Here is a 23,046-nt window from a genome sequence, read left to right as displayed (position 1 = left end):
AACGGCGCTTATGCGTTAGATGCGGTTGCATCAAGATCATTAAATCGTGACATCAATGCTTCAATCAACATTCGAACACTGTGTAAGTAGTATTACTTACTGTTACGGTGTAATTGCGCTTTTGATGAATTGTTTTCCCATATTTTTATTTACACATACAGTTTATTGCGACACATATGATGTGTCACGGCCTGCAAATTTCACTGAACCGGCACCAAGACAAAACAATCGAACTAAAAGACGAAAATTGGAATTGGATGAAGCAAGAAGACGTGCCACCAAAAATTATCATCGCACCAAACATCGTCGTAACAATCCAAATGCCAGTGGACTACAACCAAAACCGGTAATTAATTTAGAAAAAAAAAAAACACTATTCAATTATTCAAATATATATTCATTTTATTTTTATTATTTTCCACTCCATATAACACAAGACAACATTGGCTGCCTGTTATCTTGGTAAATTTGATAGTTTCACCGAAGACTACCATTGTGACAGTAATAGTGGTGCATCAGTAGTATCATCTTCGGAGAGCGATCACAGTGACAACTACAGCGACTACAACGACGAGTGCGAGTGAACAAAGATGATGTTGGATGATGACAGCAACGAATATCACTTAAGATTAGTTTTAAGAGAAAAATACAAATGATATTACCATTATAGAACTTAGTTCTACGTCGTGTCAGTGGCTGCTGAAAAGTCGAAAGAGACTATTCTTGCAGCATAGGGCGCACACTATTCGGCGTTCCGTTCGCAAGAACTGGAGTGCTTTGAATCAACCAGCTATGCGGAATTTGTCGTTAGTTTGCTCAATGAATACGGCCGGAATAAGTGGTGCAATGACATGTGCACACTCGTATGTTTGTATAACGGCTTCGTTCGCTCCGAATTGGATTTTAAAGTACCGAAGTAGATGCAGTGAAGATCTCTACGTTTATAATAATCAAAGAATAAAATACAGTTGACTTTCAAAATTATAAAAAAAAATTCATTTTCAACTTTTTATAAAAACTTTTGATTAAAAACATATTTTCCATTATTCCATTAACATAAAAAAACAACAATTCACCATTTTTCTTCTCTCATGAAGTATTCCTCCATTTACATTCAAAATAATTTGTTTCCTTTTTACTAAATAAAAAAAATTACATAAAGTGTTTAATAATAAGGTCATAATTACATTATTGTTCTTTGAATGTCTGGATTGTTTGCTGTATTTCTTTTTTGTATTCAGATATTTTAAATATATAACTGTACAATGATTTTCAGGTCTATAGAATATTTTCCATGGATAAGTTGAAAAGAAACTCAAATGTCAAGGAGTGCTGAAATATGGTGACATGATTATGTTTCTCATTTTTACTCTCCCAAAACCAAATAACATGAAAAATTAACTTTTAGTTGGAACAGCCATAATATTAATCTGTCTGATTTAAATTCAATTCAGTTCACGTGAACACCTCGTGTAAATTCACAGTAATCAATTCAGAAGACTTTTAAAATAAAATAACAAAATATGTCGGAGTATTTTTAGTAATCATTACAAACGAGTTTGATACATTTAATTCACAGATTCGAAATTCTATTATCATTAAATTAAACTTTTCAAACAAAACATTCATAAAATAGTGCCATTTAAAAAAAAAATAAACATTACAATACATGGCAACAATTCAATAAATTACGAATTTCAATTAATGTAAGTTAGTGCGAAATCAAAATTGGGTCAATTTATACTTGAAAAAAAGAAAGAAAAATCATATATTCTAAAAACATTGGTAACTGTCTTTAAATTCTGTCATATTTTTTACACTGTCACATTTAAGTTTACCTGCTAAATAATTTCAAGGTACACATGACAACGATGAGGTTCTATAACGGCATTAACTTATTTGTAAAACAATGTGAATCACAGTGGACTATATACACTGCTAATAGTATAAAGCAAACGGAGACTTAACAAGTAGCGAGTAATATCATTCAGTAGACTGTATGTGATGAAGTTATCGCGATATTCATTTTTGAAATACAACCAAATCGTTTTGTTGATTATTTTGTCGGTAATAGAATCACGCTAATGGATTCGCTGTATCTTATCATGCAATTGCGCAACGGTGAAAGTTCAATTTAAACAAGCGCAAGTGAATGTATTTGACGTGATTTTTGAAGCGAACGGAGTAGATTTTTCAATATCTCATCGTGTTTGACATTGACTCAAATAAAATGGAAATTAAATTTATTTTCGATTAACGAAAAACAGCTGACTACAAGAAGCAGCAATGTGTCAGATGATGAAGCTTCCAAATCGAGTAAATGCAATTGATTTTTTATTGATATTGAATGTTTCAATTTGGAACGTGAAGTGTTTTGTTCCTTTTACAAGTACTCTAATCGGTTAATCTAGTTTCGTCATAAATATTAATTATTGATATTTCGCAAAAAACTCTAAAATTTTCGAGTAAACTACAGTGACCGCATACTTGCCCCACACAAAATCCATGTGACCATGTGTATCAACCCTTTGTACGAATTGCACAGTGTGGTCAAGTTTAGTGATCAATCGATTCACATCGGTTGGATTGGTAAATTTATCGATTGGTGAATAATGAAGACTGATTGGTACATTAATTCGGGAGAGGTCAAAGTCGGCAGGAATGTCCGAGCTGTCCATATATTTGCCGAAAAATCCATAATTCACCAACTGACCAAAATGTATAATTTGCATAGTTGATGCGCCACTCGGTACCTTGCAGAGGAACGGAATCATCATACTCTGTTGGAATTTGATGAAAAAGAAACCACGTTATTGGTAGAAAAAAAAAACAAGTGAGAAACATTCTTAGAAGAATTCCAGATTAACTTACCTCATTCCTCTGGTTGTGACTCTGACCGTAAAAATGATCGATGAAAAGACCACACATGTTGGTTATATCAAGCGTACAAAATGTTTTGAATAAGGAATTTAAACCCGTTCTTGGCAGGAATTCCGTATATTTGAACAGCTGGAAATGTGAAAAAGATTCTTATAAGTCGAATTGAATGTTTAGCAAAACCGATTTTGTACACACTTTTAATAGCGGGCTAATTTTACTCAGCGTTTGTAAAATGTATCCCGAATTGTTTAAATAGCCAACGGGTGCCATGAGACTTGCCGCAGCTATATATTGATTATATTCAGGTAGCTCGGCTAGCAAAGCCATCAAAGTGGTAGTGCCCTGTGAGTGACCAACGATACTGGAATTAAAGTATTTAGATGATTAGCTACAATTCAAGGAAGACAAATAAATTATAATCCATCAATAATTTGAGCATTAGGATTTATTTTTTTATTTACAACACTTTCGAATTGCCTGTTTCTTCGCGAACAAAGTCAATAATCGCTGGATAATCGTAGATGGCAATTTCGTACAATGAAAAATTCCAATATTGCGGATTGTTTGTATCCCATTTAACGTGATGCTCTGAATAAAAGGATCCACGTGTATTTGGCATCCAGACATCGTAGCCAACATCAGAGAGTACGTATGCTAAACATGATACAAAAAACGAAATTCAAATTAATCCATGAAATAACTTCATTAAATACTTCGTCTATAACTCACCCAATGCTTGGCTCGGGATGTTTACGGTAAAGTCATCCGATGAAGCTAAAATGCCATGCTGCAATATCACAGCCTTTTTGCGACCCACAACTGCTTTCTTCGAATTGCAACGGAACACTGTTAAAATATAACCATCCTTCGTTGTTATATTGTGCACCTCCGATTTGTATCCATAATATTCTATAAGTTGATCCTGTGTTTATGATATTTTGAAATATTTATTCTGGATATTTTAAAAAAAGTATATCTTTCAATACCGTGCCCTTATTGCAAAGCTCTTTTGTTAAAGGGCTGTGTATAATCGCGACCAACTCAGCGTATGGATGTGCAATTATATGTAGTAGTCTAGAAGCAAAACGATTAATCTTGATCGCGATCTCCGTCCATATGCTCCATTCAAATTGAACACCCAGCGCCACAATGAAGCAGCACACAACAAATTGCTTTGAATTCACAAAAGCCATTTTTTTCACTGCTCAAAAAACTCCAACTCAACTTAGCAACGAATCTGAAAAATAATATGATATATGTTCATTGACTGCTATAATACGTTAACCACTTTAATAATAATCTATGTCAAAGTGCCGCAAACCGTTTATTTCCAAAAAAAAGTTTTGACGATAGATGGTGCGTCAATTATATAAATTCCAGTCTAACCGTTCCATGAGAGAGTAAAGTCAAAAGACGAATGCGTTGTTTTCTTGCATTGCATAAGTATTAATGTTGGCGAAATAAAACGAGCGTCAGTTCATTGTAACCAGTTCAAGTGTATAATATAGCTGAACACCGTTCAATGTAAACAACATACAATAAGTAAACAGACCCATGTGATAACAAGACCGCAGAGCTTCGCTTCGCTCCACTCTGCGTTCCTGAGATTTTATTTACTTATTCTATTTTGTTGTTTCACAACAAACTACTTTTTTGCGCACTACATGAAATGTATTTCATCGAAGTAACTTTGCAGTAATATATTATTAAAAGTCGTCCCTTTTGATAACACTATGGATTAAAAGCATAGTACGAAGGATATATATTTACAACAAAGTAGGTACAGAAAAAAGATTTTCTCGGTTATCTCAATAATGAATTACAAGATCTTGGTTTAATTTCTTTTTTGAAAGACACTGCCTCTGGTTTAAATTGAATAAACAAGGTCGCTTTCTTCGTATACAAATAGATGGGAAAGATTTGACGTAAGACGCCAAGACGCCTCTACGCGTCGTTTTTCTTCGTTTAGTAAGCGATCTTGGAATAAACAATATGAGCATAGAATCGAAAGTCACTTTAATTCTGTTCAAAACTCAGAGAAATACTAAACGAAAAATTTATGTAATTTTTAAACAACATTTGATAATAAAAATTTGATTAGCGTTTCATGATACTATGCACTTATTTGTCGTTACTGCCACTAGTTTGAATTGAATAAAAAATATGAGCATAAAATTCAAATTCACCATAATTTGTTTCAGTAGTCAAAAAGTATTAAGATAACAAAAAAGAGCAGATAAGTAGCTCTACATTTCATGTAGTGCTAAAAAAAACTGTGACTATAGTCATATACTCATATATGAGCCGAGCTGACTATGATTGGTTTTCAGTCGAAGTATTCAGTGCGGAGTCAAACGTCTTTGTGTGTTGAATGAAGTTGGTATAATCTTTGCACACGGGAATACACTATTATATTGCGTACAGAGCATTTAGTTTTAGTAGTGTATGCCCGCGATAATCCAAATACCAAACATCATACATATAAACAACATCCTAGCACACATGTTTTATTTAGTTAATATGAATGACGTCACTATGAACCTTTCACCGAAGTGCGTAATTTTTGCTTTCTTCGAAATATTTTTAACGACTTCCCCAGATAACAGAATCGTAAATACTGACAGTGAAAGTAATATGAAAAAATCACGCCAGAGAACGATGACGGCGGGGAGATTAATTTTGATAGGGAGCATTCAAGGTGAAAAGGGAGCATTCAATTTTTAAAAGTGTTTTAAAATAAACGGAATAAGAAAAAGCACGCCGTTTTTTTTATTCAATTGATAACAGTATTGAGGACAAAAAATCTTTGCTCGTAGTTGAATTTTACATACGAAGCAAATGTGTGTATTGCATGTGTTTGGATTGAAATGCACAAAACAGACCGAACTCACAATGTGCTGTGTATTAATCATATACTGTCATATTTTTTCACGCTGGTGGCGCACCTAGCCCATGGATGGATGTACTATGGGTTAGCTGAACTATGTAACTGAATGTCAAGTTGGTTGTGCATGAATTTTGACAAAACTTCTGCGGCCATCACCTAGTTGCGCCACATATCACATCGTTCCATAGACATTGTGAGTTCGAACAGACGATACAAAACGACAAAGACGAATGAGAAAAAAAAAAACGATTTTTCACCCATAATCTATCGTTAATGAAGGTTTTTAAGGATAAAAATTGCTGAAGAATGCCAAAAGTTCAAAAGAGGATAATTTTAATATAGTTTCCATCTTTATTTATCGCTTTAAAACTAAAAAGAAAATTGGGAAACAATATAAAATGCAATTTCCAAGTTTCTTAAAGATTAAGACGTGTTGTTGCAGGAAAAAAAATTGTTGTTGCATGGCGCATCGCCACCAAACGCGTTTGTCTAATTTAGGCTAATATTTGATTTTATTCTAGGCAAAAATCTCTCATTTTGTTACATAAGGCCGCTTAAATATTAAGGCTTACAATTGGATAAAAAGCGAATTGCTAAAAAAATCATAAAAAAACATTATTTAAAAGTCAATACTTTCAGTTGACGAATAAGTCGGATTAGGTTTCATTGTTGCGGACGTTTTTTTTTTCCTTCGTTCCAACTTCACATATGATTTCAATTGAAAAAAATCATTACAATGATAATAATTCAAAATGCATTCCAATTGAAATCGTTGCAAAGCGAAAGGCTAAATAACTTTTATTTTATACTGTGTGTATGTGTTTTATGGCTTTGGTCATGTTCTTTTCGTTTTTGTTAGGTTTTGTGAGTATTTGTTTTTTCAATTTATTCGTCATTAATATTGTCGCGCTTCTCTCAGTATATAATCAATTCAATGGACACCAGCTATTCGATTTAAACAAGATCAATTTCAATCTTGTATTTAAAGAGAAAAAAACCTCAATTGAATAAAATGGAATGATTGCGCATCTAAAAACAATGGAATCATCATAAAAATGGAATAAAAACTGAATAAGAAATGAAACATGGTTAAAATCCATTAAAAATGTCTAGTCCCTGGCGCTTCTGCGGTTATATTTCATTCGTTTACATATACTAATTGTAGCTATCATTGTATTTTCGAGGAAAGACCCTATTGGAAGCTTATTTGCAATATGAAATATTGATAATAATAATCATAAAAGAAAAATGATCAATTTAATATATATTTACAATCAGTTGGGTTGCTGCCGGAATTTGAACTAAGCTTTAAACTGGAATGACCCTATCTAATATGTTGCATCATCATTTCATTTGTCTTTCATCATTTCATAGATGTTTCCCTAACCAACCATCCGAAAAATTAATAACAAAATAAATCTTTCGAATTTCCATTGGGATGTGTGTTGATAATGACGCGCCGATTATTTACTGGATCCCATTGGATCGAGAAATTCAGTTGCCATCATTTTTCTCTTTGACCTTGGAATTAATTTTACATTCTCTCAAAATATACATCCTTATCTCCGAGTCGAATAAAATGAATAAATTTCTGGGAAAGCGTTGAACTGTGTATTGTATTTAGTGCTGTCTTGAGTTGCGCATCAATGGAACAAGCAACGAAGGTGGTCCAGCTTGGCGCAAGAATGGATGTGTGAGCAATTCAGCGGCAGTTGCACGAACGGCTGGATCCCGGACGAGCATTCGATCGAGGAAACTCTGCAGTCGTTGCGACACTTTGTGAACGTTTTTCAAGTTTGGTGGTTTTGTGTCTCGAATGCGGCGCATCGCTTGAAGTGGTGGCTCATTAAAGAACGGTGGCTCTCCATCGACCATCTCAATGACCATAATGCCGAGCGACCAAATATCCACCTCGGGTCCATATGGTAATCGGCTGATTACTTCTGGACTCATCCAATACGGTGTGCCCACAAGTGACTTACGTTTCGGCAATTCTTGCGACACTTGAGCACAGAAGCCGAAATCGGAGAGTTTAACTCGACCATCAGCCGCCAATAATATTGAATCTGATTTGATGTCACGATGGATCACACCTTGCGAATGAAGATAAGCCAAAGCTTTCAAACATTGCTTGCAAACGGTGGCAATTTGTTCCTCATCCATTCGTGAATGTGTGACGATATCGGTTAGTGCTCCACCCTCTAAATACTCCATAACCACCCAGAGTTCATCGTTGACCAGAAAACTGCTATATGTTTCGACTATGTTCGGATGATGATAGTCGCGCATAATGACAACTTCATTGAAGAGCAACTCACGACGTTGTTGCTTGCGCAAATCCATTTTCTTGACAGCAACCTGGCGACCTGTTTCGAATAGAAAAAAAAACATGTTGGTTAGAATGACATCAATTTGAAAATTATTTCAATGAATTTACCAGTTGATTTGTATGTTGCAATGCATACAGTTCCAGTAGAACCTTCGCCAATTTTCATGAAATTCTCCAGATCTTCACGTGGATCACCGGCTGAAACGACCATCTGAAGTGCAGCGCGAAACTGTTGCGAATAAATTACAAACATTATGTTAATTTTGCATTTAACTTGGCTTGAATTTGAATATGAACCCATACCTGTTCGTGTGTCAATCGTTGCTCTTGTTTCATGTTATTGTTGGAATTGTTGTTGCTGGCGGTGCCATTGTTGTTAGTACTGTTATTTTGGCTATTTACATTGTTGTTGAACACATTTGCATTTTGATTCGGATTTTGATTTTGATTCTGAACATAATTCTGGTTTGCACCAGTACTAGTACCACCGCTTGAGCTTGATGCCCTCGACTGCTGCTGTTGTTGTAATTGTTGTTGCTGTTGCTGTTGCTGAATGGTCATTTGCGGATTCTGCATTTGATGTTGTACTGGTGGGGCTGGCTGTGGCTTATTTGGAACGTATTGAGTGTGTTGATAGTTCATCATTTGATGGCCGTGATGATGATGTGGCACTGGACCTTGTCCCATTTGATTTTGCACCGACTGCGGCAACGGATAATTGGGACGTTGAGCGATATTGTTGGCCTGCATGGCGCCCATCGGTGATGTTTGCTGTGGTCTATTAAGAAGAAAAAAAAGAAAGAGAAATTCGTCATGAAATGCCTATTTCGATTTTCTTCAAACAATAAAATACTTTGTGGGTAGTACATATGTCGAAAGTTACGATTTGTTACAAGCAATCGAATAAACTGTGACCAAGAATTGGAAACTAAGTCCTCCCCGTCGACAAATGAGTTGTGCCAAAACAAATCAAACAATAATGCGAACGCCAAATGGCGTAGCTTCAAATTGAAATCAATAAATGGTGATCGGAAACAAGCGAAAAAGTTTACTGAACCGAAAACTGGTTCCGCGAGATGCTCCAATTAATTTACTTCGTTAATATGACAGAAAAAGAAGAAGACGAAGCAGAAAAAAAAATTGATAGGCTCATTTCACATATTGTGCACAGCGCACAGAAATAAGTCAACCACCTTTTCAATTGAAGTGTTTTGTTATTATCAACAATGATTGTGCCTCATTGAAAAAGCAGCGAGCATGCTCTTTTTCGGAAAGCGAATGAAGAAAAAAAACGACAAGCTAATTCTTTCTACTTTCTTCAGAAATATTCCATTTAATTAAATTGGATTTATGTACTGTAGGTACCAATTGCACGACATTATCTGCATCATGTACAACGCACACACACACATAGCACACAAAAAAACGAAGGAAAACACCGTTTTCATTTCGACCGTCGAATATATACAACAAGCGAATGACATAAAGAACGTTCAATCGGCAACCGTTTGGTGTGTGAGTCATAAAAAGCAGCAACAACACCAACAACACCAACAATTCTTTTGTGAAATTTACTTCTGTGCCGGTCCCTACTTTAATCGAGTAATATAAAGAACGGTAGAAGAATGACGACGGAAAAAAAAAAACAGAATGAGCAAATCACGATTCTGACAGCCCAACCGAAAAATCATCAAGCATATCGTTGTCGTCAGTTGATGCCAATGCAATTATTCTAATTTGAGGAGACGTTCTGCTCTTGGGCCGAACAGTAAAAAAAAAGGTACATGAAATTGAGACAAGCACACACGAAAAAAGCAACAACGAAGACAACAACAACAACGAAATACGTAAAGTACAATGTTAAATTGTATGTGATAATCTGAAAACTTCGTGTTTGCTCAGAAGAACGACAATCAGAAAGTAACACATACACACGTACAAAATAAAAACAGAAGAACATGAATGAGAAATTACGAAAAATATAAATCCCATACAAAATGACAAAAATAAAATAGATAAACGGTTTTTTTCGACGTTGTCATCGTAGCCGGCACAATAAAGATCAACTTTCTGTCGTTATCTCGTATTTATTTTTTGTTTTCATTCTGTTCCTCATTAGCAATCAACAATTTATGTTGAACATTATCTTTGCGCTAAAAATCAAATTCATGCAAAACATCAAAGTTGACCGCTCTGTGATGATCAATATCAAACGGGTACCAAATCATTCATCAGGTGCCATGCGAATTAATTAGATTATCGGCGGATTAAAATAAAACGACCAATCTATCTAGCTCATGCGATGAATTCAAAATAAATAGACACATATCCACTGCGATAATGAGTTTGTTTGTTTGTTTTTTTGCAAATTTTAAATATGTGAGTCTTACCTGTAGGGTGCGGCTGGTGGAAATTCGGTGTGCACTGATATTGGGTTTTGAGTCATACCGTTGCCGTTAAAACCTTTCATATCAGCAGCGTTCATGCCATTGTTGTACTGTTGCTGTTGTTGTTGTTGATTCATTTGCATTGGATGCGGAGGTTTAGTCACATAATTGACTTGTGGCTGCATATTTGCCGATGCATTGTGATATGGTTGCATCTGTGGATTTGTATTCGATTGCATATTTGACATTGGAATTTGTGAGGGTTCTTCGGGCACAGATGGTGGCACATTTGCCGATCGTCGTTGTACACGAGGCGGGCTTGAGCTGCGCAATGAATTTGATCGTGCCACATGTGATGTTTTCGGCAATTGAATGCCGCCATTTGCTGCGGCCACAGCTGTCGCCGTACTGTTGCTGAGTGTTGATTTCATTGAAACAGTATCGTCCATGCTTGCATTTGGCTTGTGAAAATGTGGGCGTACAATTGTTTTCAAATCCAAAATTTCGGTTTGTGTGATTTCCGATGGGTCGACGAGTGGCAGAGGTCGATTCGTTGACTTCAATATCTGATTATTGCCAACGATCGATGCCCATTGCAATGGAAGACCAACATATCTACCTTCACGTTTATCGAAACCCGTGTGAACACGATGTTCAAAATTGCTTGGCATCGATATCTGTGGCTTTTTCTTCTTCTTCGAAAACATTTTGTTGCGCTTGTTTGCCGAGCCGAAGACGAGAGAGAGAGAAAGAGAGAGAGAGAGTGTATGTTTTGCTTTTATCGATTTGCAGCTATCTGAATGGCGTTTCACTTTATTTGTTGCGAACGATTTGTCTGGTTTCGGTTCACACAAACGATCTCATCAATATAGATAGACAGATGTGTGTCGTGTTTATTTCCCTTTCTCAGCGATGATTTTTTACTTCTTCTTCTCTGTGATGCGTAAGTTTCACATACAATTTGTATATTATTGTGAATATAAGCGACTTTATTACAATCTGATACTTTCTCGGGGTGAGAGTCGTACGGCAATTATCGACACATATTTCTTTTTTCACATTCCATCACTTAGTTGTTGTAATGACTCTGTTTTTCTTTTCTTTCATTACTCTTTATGTTGAGTATTTTGTTATTCACTTGTATTGATTGTTTTCAGATCGTTGCTATTTTTTTTCTGTCCTCTGTTCAATGTGAAAAGTAAATTCAAGCATATAACAATATAACGCATGTACCAGCTGGAATTTAGTAGATCAACAGATTAAATGGCGATATCACTTGTTTGTTGTGTAGTTTTTTCTTTGTTTCATGTAATTCGCAAAACATGTAAAATGCACTCGGAACAAAGGAATGTTGAATTAAACTTTTGTTTCACATTGCTTTGGTCTGTTTCACTGTACAGAGATCGGCAAAAAAAAGCACTTTCTGGACCAAATTTTCCCTTGTTTTGGATGGTGTCATGCGAAATAAACGACAACTAAAAAAATGATATAATTTTATATGATACAGTTGTGTTTTGTTTTTTTTCTGTCTGTTTCCGATGTCCAGTCGTAACTTAATCGAAGCAATGCGTAATATACGACGATTCACTGGCAAATGGCAAACATACGAGAGAAGAAACAAAACTACCATTAACAACGAATTGCAAGTATTATACTTGGCTAACGTTTCGATCAAACAGTCCAAAGAGCGACTCACCGAGTATGTGAGTTTCCAATTACATTTTATTTAACTTCGTTTTTTTTTCTGCTCTCCACTTGCGTTTTTATTATTTGTTTGAATTTCTATGGTTTTTTTTTGCTATTCTGTTATTGGTGCATTCACTTACATAGGCTTCAACCATGAAATATTTCCGTACCGTTGTTTTTATATGTATTTCTAGATTAAAGAAAAAAAAACCATTTGAATATATATCGTATTCAGTACGCGATGAAACTAGCGCTTGCTCATTTTGTTCAATTTCATTCAAATTTACAGAAATTCCATCGGAAATAATGTATCGAAACACCGAAAGAAAAAACGGAATTAGCGCACGAACACACCGAAATACGTATTCAGAATACAAAAGAATACGGTTGCTAATAAATAATATGCACGTTCGAAGAATCTTGCTGCTTGACAAACAAACCACATACCAATACGACTCGTCACTATGTGCCTGCTTGCTTGTTTGCTGCTGCTGTCGTCGTTGTTGTCGTCGTCGTCGTCGACGTCGTTGTTGTACTCTCTTTGGTAGAAGCTACCAACCGAATTTATGATCTGTAATTGTCTTCAATTCATTAAACTCTAGCATTTGCATTCATTCACTGCAATCAAATTCGTTGTTTGTTTTTCTGTTTCACTTGAAAGCCAACCAAAATACGGCCTCCGTCGTTGTTTGTCAATTAAAATGCTATGATCAGTTTTTTTTTGTTTCGTTCTCTTCGTTTCGTCGTCGTCGTTTCGCTTTTACTTTGTTTACATTAAAAAATCACATTCAGAACTAAGAAAACGATATTCGTCTCTCTCGCATTTTCGAATAAATAAACAGCCACCGATCCAGTTTCGAATGCGAAATAAACAATCGATCAATACAAATGGAAAAGTGAACCGAAAAAAAAATAGTCGTGGTCTGATCGGATTCAACACAAAAACAAAAGTTGAACGGAAAAAAAATAATAACCACGCAAAAAAAGAGACCTGCGATGCACACACTTCAAATCACCATTTTTAATTTATGTACGTGTACGTCCGACATCGAAAGCGGCGACTACGAACTGAGAATGCAGAGAAAGAACAACGAAATATTGAATTAGACACAACCACTACACACTGTTGCCGTGTGATCACTTTCGGCGTGAGAGAGAGAATGGATACGCGTGTATTTGTGCTCTTGTATGTGTTGAAAATTCGTTGTATCGTTTTTTTTACATTCGTTCAGCGCTTACAGCGGTAACAATGTGTACCTGAGAAGGTATGTAGCGTTTTTATCGTGGTTACTCTCCGTGTCGTTGTCGTCGTCGTTGTGAAATGGTCTCAGCTCTTCTGCTAATAGACAATCTGTCACAAAATACAAAACACACCAAAAACCAACTTCATGCTGGTTCGGTGCATCCAAGTCAAATTGAGATGTCTGTTGGACTTTGAATATGCAATGCCTGTTTTGTTTTTATTACGATTGTTTTTACAACTTTTTTATTCTTTCAAAATAATTACAAATTTTTGTTTTCTTATCGCGTCGGATCAAATAGTTTCCACCAATCGGCAAATTGCTTCACTTTCGGTATTGGATTGTGAATTTTACGGGGTCGTCTCCATAATCTAGCGTCCAAATTCAATATTCCACCGATTATTTCCTGAAACGGAAATAAAATTGCTTATGAGAATGAACCGTTTTTAGATTCCACTTTGAAATTATTCGAGAAACAACTTCAAAACACGTAAAATTTGCTTTTGAACTACGAAAAATATAGAAAAGAATCATTTACCTGAGCAAAATTACTTGGGAACTGATCTTGATCTTCGATTACGTGCGCAAAACCGCTTTCCATACCGAAATTCACCCAAAAGTATGGCAATCCTTTTGGGATTGATCGGCGAACATCGCGATCTTTTAGACTGACCAACTGTTTATTTGTGGCCCATTCGGCTTCTGACTCCTGAATGGCCTTCTTAAAGTAAAACGGTGCCATTTCAAACTCAGCACTGGGCACACAATGGATAACCATGTGCGGTCTTCGATGTAAATAGCGTGCTGTTTCAAAGAATATCACGTCTTGTTTGCGAGAGCTGAACATTCGATTCAATGCAGTCATCAATTCGCGTATCTCTTGCCAAACATCATCTTCCAGTTGCGTTGAGCATGACACATGCGCCAATGGTGCAATGAGACAGTGACCCGTGGTCAAGCCTTCATGCCATGGTAATGACAAATATGCATTCTTCCCTAGGAAAACAATTAGCTGCTTTTCTAATTTAGCCGAATCGAAGCATTTGTCGCATGTATCGAGTGTACGTTCCATCTCTTGATGCTCACGAATGGCACGATCCCGTTCCTTTCTATCCACATCATTTTCGTTGATATTTTTACGCACCTTGTCCGCAAAGATATCCTCCAAATCATCGTTTGGATTCTTGTGTTTACCGGCAATATTTGCAAATTGCATATCTTGATCGGCGGCTGATGTGAATTTCTCCGATTCGAACTGAAAAGAAACGAACAGTCCGCATGAAAAGGAAGAAATCAAAGAGAGGTAAATCAAAACTCACCATTTGTTTAATGTCATATCTATCGTCATCGGCAAAGTACCGTACTCGTTCGCCACCTGCGTGTGTTTCAACCGGTTTTTGTTTTTTTGCCTTGCGTCCGGCTCGACCGCCCCATAAGTCGCTATCATCTTGTGATTTCACCACCGGTCGACTCAAACCTTTACTATTTGTCGTTGATAACACCACAGAATCTTCTTTATCTTTCCTACTTTTGGCTCCAACACCAGCGCGACGCTCGAACGATTTGGCCAATACTTCGTTTTTATGCTCCGTTCGGAATTTTCGCGCTCTATCCAGTTTTTCTTTTAGTTGCTGGGCAAGTTCATCATTGCCCATAATTTCTGCTTTTACCAGTTTCGCTCCCAATTCATTCATTTGCTGATCAGTTAGAAAGTCGTCTCGGCATGCTAATGCGTTGCTGCTTGGTTCACTTGACTTTGGTGCGGGTGAAGGTGATCTGCTTGCTGATGATGACGAACTTGGTGAACTTTTTCTTCGAGACTCCCTTTTCGGTGCACTATACTCTTTGGAAACTGATGTCGACGGTTGGGTTTGTGGTTCAGTTTTCTTTTTCCAATTTGATTGCCGTTCTCTACCAATTGGCTTCGATTGATACGAACGTCTCACGTCTGGTTGATCATCATCTGAGTCATAGTTTGGTTTTGCAAACGCTTTCGGCAAACCATCGCCACCGTCTTTCCAATACGGATTCAATTCACGTACACTCTTACCGGGTTCATAGGCGTCGATACCTTTTCGCTCTTCTTTTTTCGATTCTTTTGGCTCTTTGCTCTTGGTAAATCCACTGAATCCACTGAGCCAATCCTCACGTTGCAATGGTACTTCATCGTTTTTCTTTGGCTCAGCGTCTTTTTTGTTTTTGTCATCATTTTGCTCCTTTTCAACCCACGAGTCCTCTTCACTTTCACTGTCAGATGAACTCGACGAACTGGCGTCGCTAAAATGCTTTCGTTTACGCTTTCTCTTCGAAACTCGTTCCTCATCCTCTGAACTGTCATCCGATTCACTTGACGACGAATAATTTCGTTTTTTGCTCTTCTTTTTCTCTTTTTTGTGTTTTTTTGATGACTTCTTTGATTTTTTCGATTTTTGCGATTTCTTGTCCTTCTTTTTACTGCTGCTAGATTTTTCGCCAGCTTGTTCATCTATTCTCTTTGATACCGACGGCAACATCCATTGATCATCACCACGGAATTTCTTCTGTAGCTCTTTTTCATCTCGACGTTTTGCATTCTCTTCGGCCTGAAATAAAAAACAAACAAAATAAATTGCGTTGTGGGACAATATTGAATTTTGATAGTAGAACACACTATTTTCTGTCACTTACTCGCTTCAATAATTCAGTTCGAACTTCTCTGAGCTCTTGGCGCGCTTTATCCTTCTCCCAACCACTTTCAAATTCGATGAACGACATTGTAATTGTGATACGTTTACTTTCGTTGCATGAATTTAATTTATTCTTGTGCTTTGACGTTGTGTGTAGAAGCCGAAAATGTGACAATTAGTCAAACATAAGTCAAACCATCGGCTACTGTCAGTGCCCCTATTGGAAAAATCAAACATGTGTGTCTCATTTGACAGTTCGTAAAACGGCGCGCAACCATTACCTTGTGAAATACACAACTTTTTGAATACTGCGGCGTAATTGAAATACTGAACGAGACGAATTGAAGTATGTATGGTTTACAAATATAAAATAAACGTAGAAGATACATTCATATTTTTGCTTAAATACTAATAAAGTCATTTCTTCATCATTTGGACAGCGCAAAATATTGAATTTGTTTGAAATCATACATAATTCATTGGGCAAACGATGGATGCGTCAACAGGTGCAAACATTTGTTGCATTTGCCGAAAATCTGATACCGATGATTTGGCTTATGGCAAATGGGAATCAATCCGTGGTTACAAGGCACATCAATTTTGTTTGGTAAGTACTTCGAATTTGACGTTGTTTTAGCTTTTAATTGAATTGAATGAAACCAAAGTCATGGAAATATTTTCGAAACTTACAAATTGTCATATTTACATGATACCGTTAGTCTTTGCCAAAAAGAGTGTCGACATAAATTTCAAATGTTTTTAAGTGTGCAAAAGAGTGAGAACGATGAATAGTATACTCTGTACTCTGTATTGTGTTGTGAATCATGATTCATGATAATAAAATTGCTTTTTTCTTGCTCTTGATTTCGTTTACAGTTGCTCCTGACAAAATCGAGGGGAATTGATGATGTGATCGAAAATGGTGAAATTCAGCTTAAAGAATTTGATACGTCGATTTGCTACGTTTGCAACGAAAAAAATGCCACTGTTTTTTGTTCGGCGAAGAATTGTCAACGTGCATTCCATGTGGTCTGCGGCGAGAAAAAGCATTGTCTGATGAAATACGTCGAACCATACGATGCTTATTGCGATGAACATCATGGTATTTTGGAAATACCACCCGCGTCATGGGAATGCCAAGCCTGCTGGGAATCTTTCGGCCAGCCAGAACACGAAAACAACCGAAGTCCAGTTGATTTTATTCCATCATGCTGCCGCCACGGCTGGTACCATCGCCGCTGTATTCGGAAGCAAGCGCACTTCTCGGGTGACAACATGAAGTGTCCGTCGTGCGGTGCAATGGGCGATGATCGTGCCACTTTTCAACGTTTTGTGCAAACACGCGGTGTTTTTATTCCAAAGCGGTCTGCTTTGTATCCACTTCACCTGGACGAGAAGAAGAAGAATCTCGCCGAAAAAGAACGATCTCTCTAAAGCCAAAGAATCTTTTATGCCCAATAAATTTGTATAAAATAGGGCTCGAAACTTTGTAAAAAGAATAATACTATGACCTATTTTGAATATTCATTTTATTTTTACACATATATTCGCTCTATATATTGCTATGGAAACCGCAATCTAATTGAATTTCATGGAAACATGAAGTTTTCGCTTACACTGAAATGAATTAAAAAATCATATACTTTTCTTATTGAAGCCACTGTTGTTTCGTTTTTCTATTGACTGCAAAGCACTTCACATCGGTAATTAAATAGTGTATGGTGGATAATCATCCAATCATCTGATGATAAAAGTTGGGGCGTATATCATTTGCTTTTGAAATCAAAGATGCAAAAAGGTAAGGTGCAGATTTTGACAAAACCATAACTGAATAAACAAACCGATTGATTATTGACACATACTTACATACCGGACAATATTTCCGCGTGTACACAGCATTGTATCTTAATTGCATGATATTGACACCAAAAACCATTTGAACGTGTTGTCTTTTCTTGTTAGCGCGTGTATTTTTTTTAAATCGATATTCTTTTCAATTTCAAGTGAACTGGACTTTTACCAAAAATTGGAAATGTAAGCGGCAATATTTTCAGAGATCTCATTTTGGATACTGCTATATTTCGAGCTACCAGTAGTTGCTATTTATAGGCAATAGTTGTAGATATTTTGAAATAGCAGCTATCGGACGATTGCACAATTGCACATACAAAGACACAACAACGGAGAAAACACAAGCAAGAGAGATGTAGATGGACATTTTATTATTAAAATAATTATTTTTATTGAATCTTCGAACATTGTTACAACATACAACGACAACAATTTGATATTTTATCATATCAGACGAAACGAAATAATAATTTGTGCCTATCTTATTACTAATAAGTTATTAGGTACATTCAAGTTTACATTGAATAAAATCTTTAACTGACCGGAAATCAATGATTGATTACATTTCATAAGTTATATATTTGAACAACTTTTGATGTACAATCAATATCTAATTAAAATGTTGATAAACAGATACGATGAGTTTCTGCCTTCAAAAATACAATTATAATTATGCTGTAGTAAGTGATTGTCATTAAAGTGCTTGAAATTAGTGTTGTTTCCGAGTGCAATGTGTTACATAAAGGAAGTTGAAACAAAGTGGTGCAAATATTTGGGAATAACAAAAAGATTCAAACATTATGTGTTTTTTTTACTTACAAGGAACCATCAACTATGGTTGCGCGAGTTGAGCGAAACGGCATATGCCATAATGTAGGGCGTCGATAGACTAGCTTCACAGCACTCTCACTTTTTCCCCACACGAACAACTTTTTTTCGCTACATCGATTTGAAAATTTCCAAAGCCAAATTTTAATATTTTGACAACTTCAATTTTGGCCCATACTCGTCCCCTATTGGTTATATCGTTTCAATGTCTTCAGCAAAGATGTAGCCAAGAGTCCAAGTAACAAAATTTATGAACATTCTATACCTCAAAAATTGCATCTGACTAGGCTTATAGGGCAAAATGTCGAAAAAGGGCGATTTTTTTTCATTTTTTCGACCATAACTCGTAAAAAATATCCATTTTTTGTTTTCTTTGTTCGGCATTATTGTAGCCAGCGTCAAACTAAACAACTCTTCTGAACACATTAACCCAAAAAAATCAAATCTAGCTCGCTTTTTTGGCTCAAAGTCACTTGTCGCTACCAAACGATATCATCGAGCATTTTCGGAGTTCTATAACTTCTCAACTACTCGAAATAGAGCAATAGTTTCTGAAGCAACTTTTTAGTACTTCTCATGGGCTTTGCAGACTTAGTACTAAAAGTACTAAAAGAGTACTAAAATGTACTAAAAACTACTAAATCCTCTCAATGGTTCCTAGACACCTGTAGGTGATGCTACGTAGTACTAAATAGTACTAAAATTGACAGAATGGAACTGTTACAGACCCCAATGAACGTTACTCGCTGAAAAATCGGTATTTAGTTCAAGATTGGCCCCGTACATCTCATGGATTTGTCAGCTGTTTGAATTGTAATATTTTTAAAGTTTATCCAAATAATTCAGCGAGTAACGTTCATTGGGGTCTGTAACAGATCCATTCTGTCAATTTTAGTACTATTTAGTACTACGTAGCATCACCTACAGGTGTCTAGGAACCATTGAGAGGATTTAGTAGTTTTTAGTACATTTTAGTACTCTTTTAGTACTTTTAGTACAAAGTCTGCAAAGCCCATGGGAAGTACTAAAAAGTTGCTTCAGAAACTATTGCTCTATTTCGAGTAGTTGAGAAATTATAGAACTCCGAAAATGCTCGAAGATATCGTTTGGTAGCGACAAGTGACTTTGAGCCAAAAAAGCGAGCTAGATTTGATTTTTTTGGGTTAATGTGTTCAGAAGAGTTGTTTAGTTTGACGCTGGCTACAATAATGCCGAACAAAGAAAACAAAAAATGGATATTTTTTACGAGTTACGGTCGAAAAAATGAAAAAAAATCGCCCTTTTTCGACATTTTGCCCTATAAGCCTAGTCAGATGCAATTTTTGAGGTATAGAATGTTCATAAATTTTGTTACTTGGACTCTTGGCTACATCTTTGCTGAAGACATTGAAACGATATAACCAATAGGGGACGAGTATGGGCCAAAATTGAAGTTGTCAAAATATTAAAATTTGGCTATATATGGAAATTTTCAAATCGATGTAGCGAAAAAAAGTTGTTCGGGTGGGGAAAAAGTGAGAGTGCTGTGAAGCTAGTCTATCGACGCCCTACATTATGGCATATGCCGTTTCGCTCAACTCGCGCAACCATAGTTGATGGTTCCTGTTAGTTGAAAGAGTTATAAAGATTATAAAATAAGAATAGGCGCATTGAATAAGCTGAAAAGATCAATCACAAAAATAATTTGTGATTAGTGATTAATCTTCATTCGAATAAATCGATTAGAAAAATAATTAGAAAATCAATTTGATAGATTCACTTCGCAAAATTTTTCCGAATTCAGAGTGATCATACCAAATCCACGATAGTAAATCGATCTCTGCGCATTCTGCATCATGAGGATGATGTACTTCCGCAGCTTGATGAGAAATTCGTGCCAATCGATTTCGTAGAGCCAATCAGCCATGTCTGTAAAACTTTCCGAGAACAGTTTTCCAAAGTAACAGTACAAGAAAAGGATTGAAACGCCTGACAACACACACAATCCGAAAACATACATCTCTAAGTCAATGTGTTTATGTTGCTAGAGGTAAAAATAGTAGATCTTTTAGTGATTGTCTGATGCATAACAAATTAGTTGTTATGAATTGTATAAGATCATTTACTAGATATAATCGAAAAACAGAAGTGGCTAAAAATAGCATGTTGCAAATGAGCTGAATCATAATCAAGGGGTTGAAAACCGGCATTAGCTGCATCAAAAATCTATAAAAAGTACATCAATGCCTGCAATAACTATTTTCATTGTTGAAAAAAATAATCATGGCTCTACTCAATGAGCTTGCGTGAGAATAATGAGTTTCCACATTATTTCGATTTTTGTCCGGTTCGTTGAGTTTATACGCAGAGTGTCGATACATTTTGGAAAACGATTGAAGAATCCAAGTAAGTGAAATTAAGAGCATCAGAACTGCAACATTCAAAAAGTAATAAACTCCAGACAAGATGAAATAAAAAAAATCGGCAATATATTAATGCTTAGATGATAAGGTTTGTGTACAGATGAGAGTGCGCATGTATGAGTGACTGCGAATAGCTAAATTACAGTGTAAGTGAATATGCTACAGTTTTAGTTCTATATTTTTGAGTTGAAATGTTTTTTCAACTTGACCCATTATTTCGAAGAAAATTGTGATTATGTCGATCACACACTTAGGAATCTTCATCCTAGGCAGTTTTTTCGTTCATGGATTCGTTTATTTCGCCGCATACTTTCGCGTTCCTGTCTCTATCCCAAAATCCGACTTGGTTTTAGTTCTATATTTTTGAGTTGAAATGTTTTTTCAACTTGATCCATTGTTTCGAAGAGAATTGTGATTATGTCGATCGTACACTTAGGAATCTTATGTCCATCTCCCTAATTTCTCGATGCGAGTCGATAAATGAGCTGATTCTCTTTCCAAATTGATCTATTATTGGGTCAATTCGAAAGTTTCCGCCGCTGACATTTAAATGTCGCCACTTGTAACTGAGCGTAGCTTGACAAGTGAATCCAATTGCATTTTGTAGATGTGACATTTAGCAATCTAACTCAGAGCAGAAAGATTCATTTTTCGTTCTGCGTCATTGTTTTTGAATCGATTGAAAATGGATCGTGATAAGGTGTTTTTTCGAGGGGCCCTTCTTTTCTTATTTGATTCGAAGAAAACTGCCGCTGAAGCTCATCGAATGCTGTGAGATACTTATGGCGAGCAAGCTCCATCGGAACGAAGCTGCAGAGAATGGTTTCATCGATTCAAAAGTGGTGATTTTGACTTGAAAGACAAAGAACGTTCAGGTCGGCCAGAAGCGATTGAAGATGTCGATTTGCAAGCATTATTGGATGAAGACCCAACCCAAACGCAAAAAGAACTTGCATTGCAGTTAAACGTCGGCCAAACAACCATTTTCAGACATTTGCACGCCATGGGAAAGATTCGGAAGCTGGGAAAATGGGTTCCACATCAACTGTCTGAAGAGCAACTTCAAGCACGAATCGCAATATGCACAAAACATCTTGCAGAGCACAAAAGAAACAGTTTTTTGTATCGGATTGTTACCGGCGATGAAAAGTGGGTTCATTACGAAAACCCCAAGCGTGAAGTAGCGTATGTTGATCCCGGCCAACCGGCGCCATCCCAGCGAAAACGAGATATTCATTGCGATAAGGTTATGCTGTGCATCTGGTGGGATATGAAAGGAGTCGTGTATTATGAGCTGCTAAAACCTGATCAAACGATTAATAAGGAACGCTATCGACGCTAATTGACCAGTTTGGCCCATGCATTGGATGAAAAACGGCCATTTATAGCCCGAAAAAGCCACAAAGTTTTGTTCCACGATGACAACGCTAAGCCACATCGTGCAACAATCGTTAAAAATGAGGTAGAGCAGCTCGGTTGGGATCGGCTTGATCAGCCCGCGTACTCTCCAGACCTTGCTCCTTGCGACTACTATCTATTTCGATCGATGCAGATTGCCCTGTCTGAAGTACGCTTTCAAAATGAGGAAGAAGTGCGAAAATGGGTTGATGACTACATAACCTCAAAAGACGAGGACTTCTTCAAGCGAGGAATCCACAAGCTGCCAGAAAGATGGCGGGAAGTCATAGCTAACGATGGCGAATACATTGGTTAATGTACATTTTCAATTTATTTTGCAATAAATGTATTTTTAGACAAAAAAAACGGCGGAAACTTTCGAATTGACCCAATACATCGAATTCCTAGGGTGCAGTCACACTAAGAAACATGGATTGGAAACATCCCATAAGGTCCAATGTAATTTTGTTACAGGAAACATTTTAGTGGAA

General features: G+C 36.5%; 4 protein-coding genes and 1 long non-coding RNA gene across 22 annotated transcripts; 2 read left to right on the top strand and 3 right to left on the bottom strand.

Annotated features, from left to right (window-relative positions):
• On the top strand, nt 1-1,782 carry LOC129578267 (uncharacterized). Its single transcript, XR_008689087.1, has 3 exons — nt 1-82; nt 162-346; nt 438-1,782. It is a non-coding gene; the product is annotated as an uncharacterized LOC129578267 (long non-coding RNA).
• Nucleotides 1,527-5,971, bottom strand: LOC129578259 (lipase 3-like). The gene is made up of 7 exons (XM_055466538.1): nt 4,202-5,971; nt 3,867-4,117; nt 3,610-3,802; nt 3,342-3,534; nt 3,076-3,241; nt 2,872-3,009; nt 1,527-2,780 (listed from the first exon to the last, which is right to left on the bottom strand). Exons 2-7 carry the CDS (start codon nt 4,071-4,073, stop codon nt 2,430-2,432), a joined length of 1,248 nt encoding a protein of 415 aa, XP_055322513.1. The 5' UTR covers nt 4,074-4,117; nt 4,202-5,971; the 3' UTR covers nt 1,527-2,429.
• Nucleotides 5,972-6,098: 127 nt separating this feature from the next.
• On the bottom strand, nt 6,099-13,525 carry LOC129578177 (serine/threonine-protein kinase PAK mbt). Of its 18 annotated transcripts, none has more exons than XM_055466492.1 (6): nt 12,617-13,525; nt 12,310-12,359; nt 10,487-11,958; nt 8,400-8,874; nt 8,205-8,325; nt 6,099-8,133 (listed from the first exon to the last, which is right to left on the bottom strand). In XM_055466492.1, exons 3-6 carry the CDS (start codon nt 11,188-11,190, stop codon nt 7,388-7,390), a joined length of 2,046 nt encoding a protein of 681 aa, XP_055322467.1. In that variant the 5' UTR covers nt 11,191-11,958; nt 12,310-12,359; nt 12,617-13,525; the 3' UTR covers nt 6,099-7,387. The 18 variants fall into 18 exon arrangements, with proteins under 18 accessions (XP_055322467.1, XP_055322459.1, XP_055322486.1 ...); XM_055466484.1 differs by having other exon boundaries at nt 12,180-12,359; nt 12,617-13,517; XM_055466511.1 differs by having other exon boundaries at nt 10,487-11,719; nt 12,617-13,510.
• A 96-nt stretch (nt 13,526-13,621) lies between these two features.
• LOC129578171 (CWF19-like protein 2 homolog) lies at nt 13,622-16,286 on the bottom strand. The gene is made up of 4 exons (XM_055466346.1): nt 16,078-16,286; nt 14,730-15,992; nt 13,949-14,665; nt 13,622-13,816 (listed from the first exon to the last, which is right to left on the bottom strand). Exons 1-4 carry the CDS (start codon nt 16,162-16,164, stop codon nt 13,691-13,693), a joined length of 2,193 nt encoding a protein of 730 aa, XP_055322321.1. The 5' UTR covers nt 16,165-16,286; the 3' UTR covers nt 13,622-13,690.
• A 28-nt stretch (nt 16,287-16,314) lies between these two features.
• Nucleotides 16,315-17,732, top strand: LOC129578262 (PHD finger protein 7-like). Its single transcript, XM_055466553.1, has 3 exons — nt 16,315-16,422; nt 16,517-16,683; nt 16,953-17,732. Exons 2-3 carry the CDS (start codon nt 16,567-16,569, stop codon nt 17,508-17,510), a joined length of 675 nt encoding a protein of 224 aa, XP_055322528.1. The 5' UTR covers nt 16,315-16,422; nt 16,517-16,566; the 3' UTR covers nt 17,511-17,732.
• The last annotated feature ends 5,314 nt before the right edge of the window (nt 17,733-23,046 follow it).

The sequence above is a fragment of the Sitodiplosis mosellana genome, unplaced genomic scaffold, assembly GCF_009176505.1.
Source record: "Sitodiplosis mosellana isolate CC-2019 unplaced genomic scaffold, AAFC_SMos_1.0 Smas_scaffold_1, whole genome shotgun sequence".
NCBI classification, from domain to species: Eukaryota; Metazoa; Arthropoda; class Insecta; order Diptera; family Cecidomyiidae; genus Sitodiplosis; species Sitodiplosis mosellana.
The sequence above is the reverse complement of the archived record's forward strand: the minus strand, read 5'-3'. Positions and strand labels throughout refer to the sequence as shown.